The 15522-nt window shown below is 53.6% G+C and overlaps 2 protein-coding genes across 2 annotated transcripts; one reads left to right on the top strand and one right to left on the bottom strand.

Moving 5' to 3' along the window:
• Positions 1-2467: 2467 nt before the first annotated feature.
• Positions 2468-2800, top strand: KRP23_8107 (uncharacterized protein; the record flags this gene model as incomplete). Its single annotated transcript, XM_067893508.1, has 1 exon — positions 2468-2800. The coding sequence occupies one exon, from the start codon at positions 2468-2470 to the stop codon at positions 2798-2800; it is 333 nt and encodes a 110-aa protein (XP_067743030.1).
• A 12230-nt stretch (positions 2801-15030) lies between these two features.
• On the bottom strand, positions 15031-15522 carry KRP23_8106 (uncharacterized protein; the record flags this gene model as incomplete). Its single annotated transcript, XM_067893506.1, has 1 exon — positions 15031-15522. One exon carries the CDS (start codon positions 15520-15522, stop codon positions 15031-15033), a length of 492 nt encoding a protein of 163 aa, XP_067743029.1.

Below are 15522 nucleotides of genomic sequence, written 5' to 3'. Positions count from 1 at the left end.
CCGCTGCCGTGCGATGGACCTTCATCGTTAACGGGAGCCAGCATCGACGCAAGATGTAGCACAAGACACCGCGGATAAAGTTGCTGGCGACCAATATTAAGCCGCTATCGGAAGCCGGTCGGCAACCGAGAGTTGTGACCGGGCAGACCAATCCAGCCTGGGCCGACCAATCCAACCTGGGCCGACACAAGAGTTTCTGATGTAACACAGTCGGCGCATTGTGGAGGATTGTACCAGACGACAGGGCCAACGACCGGGCGATCACGTGCTGTTGTACCGACAAGCAGCAACCGACACCGGAAGGGCCATGATGACTACATATTACATTGTGAGTGTGCCGCATCAACAACGGACTTCATAATCAGCGCCAATGATTGGTGCTGCAGAGCCGGAGGGCGTGCCCTGCGGCAACGCCCTCTTAGGAGGCAAGTACAAGTAGAATAGGACTAAAAAGTTGCTACTCACTTCGCAATCTGCAATCAAGCGCGCAAACGTCATATGCATTCATTCTGACGCACACGAATTCTTGACGTGAACAAACTGATCACCAGGTCAATGTAGCTTCTCCACCCGCCGATCCAGCATTTTATCCCATCTGGAACTGCATACAGTACTGTACATGGTTACGTGATTTTAAATGCCAAAATAGTGTCGTAAACAGTTTTCGGTACAGTGTAGTGTGCTTTAGGGATGGGGACATTCATTAACGTAAAGGCCGAGAGCACAGAAAACCCCTCTCATTTAACGTATAGTTGACGTAACTTGGCGTCCGCTAAGGTCATTAAAACACCGCGCATCTTGGGCCCCAGAAACGTCGGTTGTCATCCTTAAAAGTTTCGAGTCGAGGCCGCGAAGTAGATGAGACCCAGCCTCATTTGCGCAGTACACGGAACGTGATCACCTCGTGCGTGAGGACGTGTACGAAAGCCGGCTTGTCTTCGTTGGTCTTGGTTTGTTGCTCGGCCACCTCGACCAAGCAGAACGGTAGATGCACGGGCAATCTAAGCGCCCAGCAACTCGAGCACGCCCACCTTCTCGGCAAAAGCGCTATCACCGGTGGTTGGTCGTTGTACGTGTTGTCTGACTGATTTTCGATGAATATTTCGCTCGGCTTGAGATCATGGCAGCCGCGAACTTGTTGATGTGGCCACCCTCCTCGCAAGCGGTAACGCAGCTGCAGCCTCCGGCCCCATCACGGGAGACTCGATCATGGTATCGCCAGACTTGGTCGCTTCGCTTGGCACGGCCCAAGACGTCGGAGATGAAACGAGTTTTTTGCGCAAGCACAAAGACGAAGCCGACAAGGAGGAGGATGAAGAAGAAGAAGAAGAAGAAGAAGTAGAAGAAGAAAGAAGGGTCCCGGCTTCTTTGACTCAACGAGGTTGGAAAAGATGCTGGACAACCGGATATATTAAATAGTAATAATCCGGTCTTTCATAGGACAAAATACAGATGCCCCCGGCAAATCTGCAAAGGTCGGACGGCAAGATTCGCACAAGTGCCATATAGATGCAAAAGTACTAAGTTACTCTGAATTTATTGTTTCCATGTGCTGGAAGCTTCCCACATCACGACATTTTCCCTCTACGCTACATCTACCTCAGGTACATCCCATCCCATCCAGTTTCAAATCCCATGCACATCTGTACTACCTAAGCGAGGTAAATTGCTGCTTGCAGTTGCACATTTGCCGGGGACATCTGTAATCGGTTTTCACAATAATGGATCATGCCCGCAAGCGTACGTTCGGGAGTCACTTGCGGGATCGGTACGATGGTTTTGAGACAGCAGATAGGCTTCTCCGATGGGGTTCTCTGTCACGAGTCGTGATAGTCCTGATTCAGGACAGAGGATATTTGTATCCATCAGCTTAATTTTGCTAGTCGTATATCTTACTTTTTGTATGCTACATGTATGTTGGTTTGTGAACCGCAAGGAACAAAGCAACATCTCTATCTTGAGATGTGGAGGACGGATGTCATACACTATCATGGGCTTTGAACCAGTGCGACTCACAAAAGCAGTCGCTCGAGCGGGTGCGCGAAGAGAGCCCATGCAAGTCCCGCGGGATGCCCGTGATGCACGGCTAAGCGCTAATTGCCGAGCCAGGTCCTCAACAGGACGAGCTTTGAATTCGCCAGGTGAGAGAATTCTTCCCTGCAGGAGCGGCTCTCTTTGAATTGCATTTCACCCCCTCCCCCTACCGGGATAGCCATGCTGTACGCTCCTCCGTCATAAGACACTTATATCGGCCATTCATCATGGCTGCTTGCTTTGCTGAGCGCAAGAAGAACGACAACAATTCCAGTCTCACTTCGCAATTTGCTCCCCAGTCCAAAGAACCCAAGTACCAAGAGTGTTCAAGAACAATTATCAACTGGCAATGCGTCTCTCGTACGTCCTCTTAGTGGCTACTGCCGCCACCTTCCTCGCAAGCGGTAACGCAGCTACATCCCCCGATCGCCTGATGGGGGACGCTGTCCTCGAGCAGACGAAGACTACGAAGGAGGCCCTGTCACCTGGTGCCACTCAGTGGGAGCGCTCGCTCACTACCGAAGAAACTGCAGCCCCTGTTAAGCCCTCCCTTCGCGGAGCCAAAATGGCTGACGGCGACGAGGAACGAGGTATTACTGTGCCCGCGGCAGCCAAGACGTTTGGTGCCAAGCTGAAGAGGCTGGCACTGTACAACAAGTGGATTTTCGGCAACGTCAAGCCTGAAGATGTCGTCGCTTCTAAATACTACGCCGGCTATTTAAAGTTCTATGAAAACAGGATGGTTCCGGGCGGAAAGTATGCGTAGTATCACTGCGATCATCAACTTTGGGTCTATCGGAGGATTGAGACCACTGAAGATCAACACAATGGCGTGCGACTCGTCCACGGGGGTGGCTGTAGTGTTTCCGACCCGAAGTGCTTGCAGGTTGAGAACCCATGTACTTGCTTGGAGGTGAAAAGAATTCTGGTATTCAATGCACCCACTGCTGTGTTAGCTGCAGTGGTTTCTGTTAGTTTCGTCTTTCCTATAAACCTTCTTACTATGCAGTATAGAATGCTCGAGACTTCGACATGCTATGATGCATCATCGAGTCGTTGGTTACGAGCTTGAGAGGCTTCACGTGCTGTCTGGGAAGTGTCTGCTGGCAACAGCCCGTCCCAGGAATCCGCTACAGCGGCCCACCACCCGACGCGCGTTCTGACAGCTAAACTCGCTCGTCAACTGAACGGGGCAATATTCTCGTGAACGCTATTGCACCGGTACGTCCCGTCCAGACTGACGGAAGGCACTGCGTACGTGATGGAGCAACCTTTCGTGGACATGAGCCAGGCGATCCCTGTGCGGGTGGGCCATTTTCATGGCGTCCAAGGCGTGAGAGAATGTTGGGACAGGTGATGGCGGAATAATCGGCGCTGCGGAGAGTGGCGTTGGTCCGTCCAAGTTGTAGGCGACCATGCGTGTGAAGCCTGAAAATGGTACAACAACCAAAGAAATGTCCTCATTATCTTTTCTTGTGCGGTTATACCCGTCAGTTATCAGCGTCCTCTCGCCACCGACTTGTCCTAGTACTTTTCACCGTTCTCGAAATCGATTGTCAGGTTATCAATTAACTACAGTCAGAAGCGAGCGCTGCTCGTGGCAGTGCCCACTGGAGTCAATAAAAGGCCGTCAATGTGGTAAAAAGTCTCCGATACTTCTCCTAGCCAAGTGCTTCATCTGTATGCTGTTTAGCGAGAGCTGCTGAGAGTTGGAGCTCTACCGTGCACTGGAGCTCACCAAAAAGGTTTTTAGGGGCCATCGAGAGCTGCCGATTCGCATCCGTCACCTCCTTAGGGTACATTTCCAACCACGCCAATGCCACTCCACGATAGTCTCCAAAGCGAGCGGCCGCTCTTTGACCACGGAAGAATTGTTCGTAAATGGATTTAGCCTTATCTTGTCGCCGTTGGGCAATGGTGGCAACATCTAACGGGATCAATGGGGAACTTCCAATTGCTCGATAGCCTTCTACAGCACTCCAGAACTTCTTGTCTAGCTCAATCGCGTTTTGCTACCGGAAAATTACGGATAAGTAGGTTCGGCTTCTACCTCCTCACAGATTAGTGCGATTCCCTCCTGTTGCCCTCGAATACCCGCAAGCATTTCCTGCTTATTTCGGCAAGGATTTCTTGCTCATAGTTTTGGAGGCCTTTTCCAAGTTCGACCCCCCCCCCAATAGGTGTATGCGGTACCCATGTAGTTATCTCCCCGGTTAGGTTCGACAAACTTTCACTGTCAATTCACGAGGTTCAGCCTACAGACGCTACGAAACACTGGGTAACTGTCCAGGAGCGAGGCTGAGCGTTGTCACCAGCCTAATCTGGCCCTCAACCCTTGAGGTATCTTGGGGTAGGAACGTCGAGGAGAGAGCGGTTTGGCGACCGCGGTTCGGGAAAACCACGGTTTGCTCTCCGCCAATCCCGTATGAAATGTGCAACGAACACATGGACGACGCCCCGCGCGAGTCACTAGACTGCGCAGTGCCTTCGCGCATGCGCCCCTCGGCCAAGGCGCCATCAATAGGCACCGCAGCCCCACGGTCTTTCTCCGCGGTCCTCTTCAGCCTACTGACTCAGCCGTCCCCGTACTCTCCCTGGCTACTCAGCTTACCTTACGTGCTTTGCGTCGGTCTGGCTTCGTCTTCAGACCAGCAACCTCGTCTGTCGCTTACTACTCGTGTTAGTCTCAACTTAGCACTTCGCTGCCAAATCTTGACTGCGGGTCGAGCCGCAGACCGCGCCCTCGGTGCCCCTCATATCCTCGAAGTCTCTAGACTAGATCTAACTATAGAGCTGTCCCCTCTTTCTATCGTTGCTCAATTCGGGTGCTGTCCCCTGGCCTCCTGGCCGCACGCCACTCATCTCGCCGTCGTCTCGCCGCCGTCCATACTACTCCGTCGATATTCGTCCCATGTCGCCCTCCTCGCGATCTTCTATCGTCGCCATTCAGCAACTTCAAGCTACCCGATACCTCGGGCAATCGGTGCCCGGAGCCTACAGTCTTGCCGCTGCCACCGACTCGCCCTCGTCGCCATTTTCCGTCACCGTTCCTTCGCCCACTAGTCACTCGTCAAGTCAATCGTAACCGTCTCCACCAGCCGCTGCTCGTCCAGGCCGTTCCTGAGCCGTTGACTCGCTGTCCAACTACACCCATACGAAATAACCAGACTTCATTAAATGAGGTAATATCCTCATTTTTTTCATCTTAAGACAGGTAAGGTGAGGGAATCTTCAAAGTAAAATGAATACAGTGATGGGTGTCTTGGGGAGCTAGATAATATCATTTTAGACGGAGCTCGCGTTGTGATAGGACAACCGCCCTTGCGCAAGATGTCACAGTATTGATTTCATTGACATTGTGGTCCACACGCATTAGTCGATCTGAGAGCAGACCTGTATGTCTCCAGCAGTTCGCAAGCACCTTTTTGGGCATTGCGTTCCACGCGTCTCTCAGCCATTGTATTGCGTCTGCTGTATCGATAGCATATGCAACCTCCTCAACGCACAGAACCATCAGTAAAGCAGCGCACTGATATATCGTTCAAAATCGTTGCCTTGATCCACGCAATGACACCCTGGTCCATACGTTGCAGCATGGCCGTGGTGTTCTTCGGCAGCCTGGCGATCTCTACATGCGAGAGTGCCTCCTCAGGTTCCTTGTTCACAGGCTCATTATCGTGCAAGATCTTCCTGTCAGCGGCCTTCATCTTCTTGTTCCGCTTCACCAGTCACTCATTGAACACGAGTGTGGTCATCCAGCCTTTGCTGGTGCCGATGTAGTCCATGCTGTTCGGCTTCTCCGGCAACCAGCGTGGCGTTTTGGACTTGTCCAACACCAACAGCCGCAGCTTCTCCGATCCCGTGGCGTTCGACCCGACCAGGAAGGTCATGCGAGATTTATTGATCTTCAGGGCGGGAGCTGCACCCAGACAAACAGACACCCGCGACACGGCCTTGTAGAAGTATTATTATTAAATGGTAAGTATATTGTGTTACTGGTACCTGGCGGCCCGAACTCTAATATCCATTCCTGGTTGGCTTACATATCCAACCAAGTTTTGCCGGCAGCCTCCTGTTGCCCTGCTGTCTTCACTCGTTCTCTACCTTCGTCTCCACCTTCGTCATTTTCTCGAGGCTCCTGTTTACCTCCCCGCTGCTGGCATCTCTGTCCCCTTCGTCCATCTTTGGAGGTCGGTCGCCAGGAATTGCCTTACTCCGCCGTACATGGCCTCTCTTTCTCCATTAACTTGCTCCGTCCACAATGCACTCCTTTTGTCGTCCATAGCAAAATTTGCGAGCCAGTCTGACATCTGGTTGTGCTTCCGATAGTGATGGCTCCAGCTGCGGACCCCGCACAAATCTGCCAGCCGTCTCGTAACTCTGTACCAGTGCTGCCATTTGTGCAATTTCGGCGGCTATCGTCTCATCATCATTCCCAAGATGAGAGCACTATCGCCCACCACATGCAAATCCATCCATTCTGTCTCCACTGCATGGACCAGGAGTCTGTGCAGTCCGATAAATTCGGCAATGTTGTTGGTTGTGTCTGATCTTTCGAGTGCTGTGGCTGCCGCTCAGATGATCTTGTGGCTTGCGTTAGTCTCTCCCAGCTGCACAATGACACTGCCGCCGCCGCCTGCTCCGGAATTGCCGCGAGACCCCCCGTCGAAAAAGCCAATCCGCACCACCTGATCCTGCCGCCAGGGCGTACGTTTGTCAAAAACGCGCTTCCACCGCTGTATAATTGCGGCCGCAACCTCAATTTTTGGTTGCGATCTTTGTGTGACCGGGTATAAGCCCAATCTGTACCTCTCGAAAGCGTCCGTGACCATGCTCAGCGCCCGTGGCACCTGCTCTTCTATCTTTTTGGTCTGCTTCGCGGCGCCGTATAGCCTGTCGACGTTCCATCTCCATATGGCAGTGAGTATCACTGCACATCCGATTGTCCATAATTCTCCTGCCACGTGATGTAGCAACTCCCATGTGTCCACTTTGGTTTGCTGCCCCAAATCCCGTAGCCATTGCGGTACATTTCGTATATGGAAAGCGAAGATGTCTCCCCGCTCCTCTGCACTGATGTCCTGTTCGGACGCTGCTGGCAGCCCACTACGGTCCCACTTATCTAGCCATGCTCTCCAGTGATGCTGCGCATCTCCACATTCCCACGCCAGGTGCCCTGAATCTTCCGCCGTGCTCCGTGTGCACTGAGCCCCCATACACTTGTACCCATTCTCTTTCCCCGTCCATAGCCGCAGCCTGTGTGCCTTGAGCCGCCTGATGTTTTGGGCTTGATATGGAGTTACACCCTACATTCTTCCGATTCGTTTCCACTCCAATCTCTGTATAGCCGCCGCCAAATTTGGATGTCCACGACGCCACTTGTCTTGTATAGCCTGCTTTGCTGTCTCGGCCTTCATATCTCTGGCTTCGTTAATTAATTGCTTGTAATGCTTCCTCTTCTGCGTCCAGCGCCTCTTGCCCGCCCAAAGTGGCCTAGACTTCGTGATCCATGGGTGCGGTACTACCCACACCTCGTTGCGCTTGATCGCCAAAATGTCCGCTGCCGCTCTCTCCACTGCCACGCGTCCATCCTTCAGATCCACACACGTAGACGTGAAGGCCCATGAATGCCTGAATCGCCTTTCTTGCTCTGACTCCAACTCAAAAGTGTGATGTGGGTCCTCGAGGGAATGATGTACCCTCACTCTCGCGGTTTCGTCTCTTCCAGTCACTATTTCAGGATAGCTCGCTAAGACGTTAAGCACGACTTCTCGAAACAAAGCCTCCTCCTCCCCCGTCCCCACCAAGACCGGCACCTTCGGGACAACTATCGTCGCCCCGGTTGGTGTTCTCAGCACTTGTGCTATATCCCGTAACCTTGTGCACTGCGTGACCTTCGCCACTGCCTTGTAGTCGCTCCACTTTGTCTGGCCGCCCGCATCATTCCATAACCCCAACTTAGCCAGTTGGATCGTGTCGGCCGCCTCGCAAAATAAAGTCGCCGTGTGTTTTTGCTCGCTCCGCGGCTATGACTGACATCTTGGCCCGCGGCTGGCCTACGCAGCGTACCTCCAGACCCGTTTTGGTCCACTTTGTCGTTAAACCGTGTCGGGCCCGCATCATCGGTCTGATATTTTTGGCCTCGGCCCTGATGTCCTCCACTGCTGGTGCTTGTTGCGCCATCCATAGTTCTGCCCATTTCCGTCCTGTTACCCAGCTCAACTTCCCGATGTTGCCTGTGGGTCTGTTGGTGGACGACTCCAGATGCTTTGCCTCTACTGCTGCTCGTGATTGCAAGATCTCCCCCACTCATTGAATCTGCGGGTTCTGCGATAAGCCCCACTTTCCGACCATCGTCGCGCTCATCGCTAGCAACTCTGTCTGAATGCTGGGTATACCCACTCCGCCATTACTCGTGGGCTGTTCGGCTAGCTCTCGCTTGACCCACCCTATGGGTGCACTCTCCGGGGCTGCAAAAGATGCGTGCCACACGAAGTTTCGTATTCTTAAGTCTGCCACCTTGATGATGTCGTCCGTGGGCCACGCATTTCGTGCCACATAGAGTAGCTTTGGCACGATGACCGCAGCGGCGATCAGTGCCCGTTGAGCCACCGTGTTGGTCTTAAGCTCCGCTAACGCCAGCCGCACGGTTAACGTTCCGTATGCCTTCTTCCAAGCCACTTCCGTGGTGTCTCTCGGCCCCGCGATGTGCCCTAGGTACCTGACATCCTCCGTTACTGCCACTTCTTGCTCCCGATCCTCTTCTTTTTTGTCGTCCGCCGCCTCGTTGGCCTCCGTGTGGATGTCCTGCTGTTGTTCGCCGCCGGGCCCTAAAACTATCGCTGATGACTTTGCAACGTTGAGCTTTAGTCCGGACACCGCTGAAAACCTGCCAACCGCTTGGATGGCGGCCTTTTGCATTCTACGGTGCTGTAAGTATATCGCTGTATCGTCAGCGTATCCTGCCACGATCAGGTTGCTCGCTCGCTCGTCCTTACCCATGGGTATTCCTTGTAGCTCTGGTGCTTGTTCGATCTCCGTATACAATAGGTCCACAGCAATTACAAACAGCAACGGTGCCAGCGGGCACCCTTGCCGTATCCCGCTGGTTACCATTACCGGCCTGGAGAGGTCTCCGTTGGCCATGAAGCGAACTGTTGTTCCTCTGTGAATGGCTTCCACTATCGCACAAAACCGCGGTGGGAAACCTTTCCGTCTGAGTACTTCAAGGAGGAAGGTGTGATCGAGCGAATCGTACGCTTTCGCGAAGTCCAGCATTAATACCTGTGCTTCACTGAGGTGATTCATGTCCCCTCCCGTTCGACATAGTTCCTTGGTCGCTTCGAAGAGGTCTATCGCTTCATGTATGGTACGTCCTGGGATAAAACCGTATTGCTTCTCATGCACCAACTTGGTTATGTATTTCCGGACTCGCTATGCCAGTATTCGCGTAAAAAGCTTATAGTCCGTGTTGAGCAGGGCAATGGGGCGGTAGTTGAGAGGGAGACTCCGTCCCCCCCCCCCCCCCCCCCCCTTGCTGATGCTGAATATAAAAGCTTCCAAGAATGACGCCGGCGTTGGTCCGTGGTCCATACAGTCGTTGAAAATCCGTGTCAATAGTGGCACCAACTCCTCCTTGTGGTCTTTGTACCATTCGTTGCCAAGCTCGTCGGGCCGCACGCTTTGCCGCTCTTGCACTTACTGATTGCATCTGCGACCTCCTTTTCAGTTATCTTGTCGTCTAGATCGCTGAGATCTACTAGCTGCCAGTTGCTCGCTAGTCGATCCACGTAGTCCGGTATGGATTCCTGCTGTTCTGCTGCCCAGTTAAACATATGCTCCCAGCTATCGGCTAGTATGTTCGCTTTATCATGTGCTCCCTCTGGACATGATGGGCCGTGCTCACTAACGTGGGTATCGTGTTATCTCCATATTTGGTACAGATTCTGCGGAAAAAATGCTTGGTTGACTCTCTTGAACTCCACGCATTTCTAGCGACCGTCACTCGTCGGCGTAGCGCCCGCCGAGAGTCTTGAATATCTTGGATCTTCTTCAAAATAACCCCTCTTTGTGTGTCGCTGTCCATATCCACATACCCACATCGTTCGACCTGTTGCTTCAGCCGTTTGATTCTCTGTCTGCATCCATTGTTCGTCCTTTTGCGTGCTTCCTTTTTGAGCGTAATCATTTCCTGTTTGATTCTTGTCTTCGACTGATTCCATGCAACAGCTGTGCTCTCGTTATCCAGCTTTCCAATCTCTCCAGTCAACTCATCCAGCCTTGCCTTGACCATGCTCGTCGTCGCTGTCTGCACGTATGCCGGGGCCGGATATATTCTCAGTCTCTTTGCTACTCGGATGGCTCCGTGCGGGGAGTGAAGTTCTAGTAGAACCGCCCTGTGATCTACTGCACACGGAGATTCTTCCGCTAATTGTCCACGCACGAGCTGCTGTGCCGACGCCGTTATGTACCACCGATCCAGCCTTGAGGTGCCGACGGAGCCGTCTGCTGCCTTGTGCCGATGGGTGTGATGTTTGTGAGCGTAGCTGCGTATTTCCTCTCTGTTGACACGCTTCGGCAAGTTCGAGTAGCCCGTGTCCATCAATCTATTTTGCTCAGCGAACTTGTTCAGTCCGCCGGCGCCTACATCTTTCTTGCTGTTCCCGCCAATTCGATCGCGCTGCCTGTCCACTGCACAGTTGAAGTTACCTCCGCACACTACAATCGCATCTTCCGGAAAGTTGATGTTTCGTATCTTCGCGTAAAACTGCACACACACCGCCGGGTGCGATGGCGCGTATATGTTGACAAATATAAACTTCTTGCCGCCCACCAACGCTCTTATCATCACTAGGTGTTCAGTCCAGTGTTCACATCCCCGCGGTTCTGGGGTCGCCGCTGCTCCATACGGGTAGAGCAGGATTGCGACTGTCCACGTCCGACGCCCAGTATGTGTACTTGTGAGCCGTGGCCCTCTTAAATCCCCACATAGCAGCGAATTGTGCTCCTGCTTCTTCATGTTCATCTTCGTTTAGATGGGTCTCTTGTATAAAGGTGATATCGCGTTGCCCTCTTTTGTGGTGCTCCTTGAGTCCCTGTACTTTTGCCGCTAGATTCTCCATGTGTGTTGCAAGGCCTCTCACGTTCACCGTTGTGAGACCTATCGTTCTGTCGTTTTCATGTTTCAGCAATTGCTGGCGATGTCCGTCTCGCCACACCTGCCTTCTTTGCTTCTTTTTCAGTAATTGTCCTTGCCGTCTGAAAACTCTGCCTGTATTTCGGGCATAAGCCTCCTCTGTGACCTTCTCGTAAAAGTTGGTTAGCTTGGGTTGCGCTGTTCTGCTCTCCACAACCGCGTCCTGCTTTCCTACCCTCTTGCTGAGGCGTCCCATCAGGCTTGTCCGGCTTCTCATCCATCTTCTCGCTCCCAGATGAATACTCGCTTGGCTCCTCTCTGTTGTCAGCCCCGTCGCTATAAATCAACAACCCCCTCGCCCCGTCAGTTCGCACTAGGCCCGGTTGCGCTGACTCGCTTCGCTGCATTTGTCGAACTTCGTGGTGGGTCACTGAACTGCTGGCTGTCCCGCGGTTCTCCACATCACCCATGGCGACGTCGCTGCCGTCTCGCGTCGGCTCCGCTCTTGACCTGGTGATGCCATTTGCTACCTTCTTTGCCTCTGTGGTCTTTTTGTCTACCACCCTTGTGTCCTTGGCGAGTTTATTTTCCGTCGCTACCTCACTGGTCGGCTCCGTGTTGTCAGTTACTTCTTGGCGATCCCCTGCTCTACCTTGACATTGCGACTCGTACTGTGTCTCCGACACCTGTGCGACCCGTTTCATCTCCAGCTCCGCGTCTGTGGTGATTGCAAACGGCGTCCCATCCAAAGTGTTTGGTTCGTTGAACCGTTCGCTCGCCTAGCTCGCTTTTCGCAGTAACCGAAGCTGCTTGGTGGTCGTCTTGGCTGTTTTAACTGAGTCGTGCTGTATAAAATCCATCTTTGCCCACCCGTGTTTGGATAGGATGTCGTTCCGCCTCTTAGCCAGCTCTGTTAGGTTCCGCAGGTAGCCTTCGTATCTCTCGTCGTCGTAGACGACAGCTTGGAAGTGATTGCCCGTGGCTTGCCATCTCAAGACCAGCACTGGAGGTAGTATTCCTGCTCCAATCAGCTCCTGCAACAGGAACACGACCCGCTCAGTTTCTAGCGCGCATACTGTACCCGTGTCGAAGCAATCGTCCTCTGGTAACGCCACTGAGCTGTATGCATAAGCCTGCATTCGTGCGTTTCCAACCGCATCCACGTCCAGCGCATATATGGTCTCCCGCGCATGGATGGTCATGCCCTTGATGTGCGACGGGCGGACCCAGAAATGCGTCGAGGCCGCTGACTTCACCGATTTGGCCCTCTGCGCAGCGTAGTGGTTTGCTAGTGCGCATATCCGCACCTCTTGTGGGACGTCTTGGAGTGACCTGATGCCGCTTTGTTCAAACTCCGCATCTAACTTTTCTGGGTGCAGACGAACTTCCTCGACCAAGGTTGCCACCATACCATTGAGTACATCCTTCTTGAGCATGTTCGCCGCTTCCACGACTTCCTCCGCGGGTTGCAATACGCCTGTTGACGCATTGTACAGCGCCGCATAGCCGCATAGCCACCCACAATTCCCATTTCCCGCCACATCCATAATCGTTCCGCCCAGTATGCCCAGCCACGTTTCGAGCGGCGCTCCATCGTCATCCCCTGGCTTGGTGCCAGTAAATATGCAATCCGGATCTTCCTTCATTAGTACATCTGCTTCCTCCGTAGCTGTGTCCGTCTTGGCAGGATCGGGTCGGGTGGTCCTTGCCGCCGTCCCCACTTGCTCTTGTCTGTAAACGCCCGTGTCTTGTGCGCTCTGCTCCTCTACAGTCTCATGTTGTAGGGGTCCGGCTATCTTGGGTTTCGTCTCCAGGTATTGGTGCATGAACCTCTGTTGCGTTAAGTTGTCTCCTTTCCGTGTAGATGCAGGTACGCGCTTGGTCGGAGACCTTGACCGCACGTGGCCTCCCCAAGTAGTCTCTTTCCACGCCTTCGTCGGCCCATGGGCTCTCTGGACCCCTTCGCCGGTGCTCCACTCTTCCGGTACCGTGCGTTTAGGCGACACTGACGCTCGCTGCTTCTGCACTTCTTCACTGGTGGAGCTTCGCGGAATTGAGCCCCGGCCACGACCGACTTTTGCTTGCCCTGGTTGGCCACGTTTCAATATCTTTCTCGTGGGTGACCGCCCGCGTTGTTCCGGATAGTCACTTGCGACTGATAGCTCGGTGAGCCGTTCATCTTTTCCTTCTTGTGCACTGTCCGGCGCCACTTCCTGTTCCCCCATTTCTTCATCCCCGTCTAAGTCGATATGAACCGTCTGCTCTTGTGTCTCAGGTCTCATCGTAGCCCTGTGTGAATCTGCTTGCGCATGATCCCCCGCCGTCGTAGCACCAAAGTAGGGCGGTGTGCTCTCCTCAGTTTTCTCCTCATCCTCTGGTATCAGCTGATCCTCTCCACCCGTGGCTTGACTTGGGTTGCGGATCCGGTTGGTCTGCTGTATCATTGGTTGACGATGTATCTCCCATTCCCGTGGCAGAGCTGGTCTTTCGATCTCGTCCAATTGGCTGCGTTTGCTTGATGACGTGGCTCTTGGGTTGGCGGAGTTGGGCGCACCTGCATTGTTCTTCCATTCCTGCGTGTTTGCTGCTGTGCGGATTCTGCCTTTTTACAGCAGCATCTGTAGCTGCGCTATGGTCGTCGGTATCTCCAATTCCCCACCCACCATACTGCTCGGCATCTCCTTCGTAGGCAACTTCCCGCGCAGGCTCAGCCCGTACTTCCTATGCTGTGCTGCGATGGCTTCCTTCTCCACCCTGCACGTCTTTGTCGGATGGTCGGGTGAGTGACAAGTGCGACACGGTCAATTCGCGTTGACATTGTGATGATGAACCACCACGTTTACATCATCGACTGAGATGAAAGTTGGTATCCTCAGCTTTGCCGGGCACGCAGTTCCCTTAACCGTCACACACAATTCCTTGTCGTTTACTCCATTAGCCTGTTCGTCCGGATGTTTCATCTCCTGCACGTGTAAGCCCAAGCCGTGCGTGAGCATCCAGTGCATGTCTCGTGATGTCAGCGTCCCCTTCCTGACTGCCACTGTAAATTCGTAAAAATCCAATTGCACGAGCGCGTGCGTTACCTTCGCTTTCTCACGCTGCTGCTCATAGTCTACCAGAGTGAGGAGTTTGTTTGCAAATGGCAGCTTCCATCCGGCCCACTTCGATGCGGACTGCATCCCTTTGAACGTGACCGTTATAAGTCGCTTCTCTGCGTCGAGCGTGATCCGTGACATGCTTTCCTTGAAATCGACTATTTCTTGCTTGTGCTGTGGTGCTGCCTCTCTGCCCGCCGACACAAACCGCAATATCGCCTCCCTCTGCATGTCGTTTCCAAATCGCTGACCCGGCGCCAGGTGGGCGTAGAGTGGGTACTCTATGGCGTGGAAGAAGTCCGTGAACACCGCTAGCTCCTCCGCGTCCATTGACTGGATGAGGAAAGTGGGCGGTCTGGCGAGCTCCAGCTCGTGGGTCATGATCATGACCAGAGATCTGTCCTCGTCTTCCGTTCTCTGTCGTAGCTCTAGCACCCTCTCCGCCGGTCGCATACATAGTTCCTTCATACGCCTTTGCTCTTCCGTCCCTTTATTGCCTCCGCTGTGTGACAGGCCCTTGCTGACAGCACCTAGATACGTTCCGCCATGCATCGCCGCGCCGGTGGGAGCCACGGGCTTTTCTGGCACTCCTTCGAGATGACAAAAGAGCAAGCAGGTCTCCACCTCTGCTTGCCCCAAATTCTCTTCGATCACCCATCCGTGTATGACTTTACACAGCCCTCTGCCGTGTTCCAAGTTGCTTAAGTCCCAGTAGCTCTGGAGGTTCTTGTATTTCTCGATTTGCGCCTCTGACGGCTGGTCAGCTCACTCCGCCCGGAGCTGCTGCTCGTTTCGGTCGCCTCCTGTTTGCTTGCTCACCCAGCTTTGGAAGCGCCGGTTTGCCGCTAGCTCACCTAGCCTTAGGATCGTGTGTAGCACGTAGTCTTGTTTTGCACCTTGAACCAAATAACGTCTCAGCTGCTGGAACGCGGCTGTACCGTCGTTTTTGGGGTCGACTCCGTCCCTTTGCACCGGCTTCGCGGTCGAAGGACTTCCATTAGTCTTCGACTTCCTTTGCGTCTTCCTTGGTGATGTCTTGCTAGCACCTCCCTGCTTGGCCCCACTCCCATTCGCAGCTCCTCCCTCCCTGGGTTTGCTGTGATTCCGGTCACCTTGCACTTGTGCTCTCTCGTTGGACACTGTAGTCCAGCCCTCTGTCTGCTCACTCGCAGCCCTCGCTCCGCTGTGTGCTGCGTCTGCATCCGCAGGAACAGCCGCCGCCACTCGTCCCGCTCCAGCTGCCTGCGCACCTTTCAT

Source organism: Phytophthora ramorum (genome assembly GCF_020800215.1).
Source record: "Phytophthora ramorum isolate Pr-102 chromosome Unknown Phyram_PR-102_s0007, whole genome shotgun sequence".
In the NCBI taxonomy this organism is placed as follows: domain Eukaryota; phylum Oomycota; class Peronosporomycetes; order Peronosporales; family Peronosporaceae; genus Phytophthora; species Phytophthora ramorum.
The sequence above is the reverse complement of the archived record's forward strand: the minus strand, read 5'-3'. Positions and strand labels throughout refer to the sequence as shown.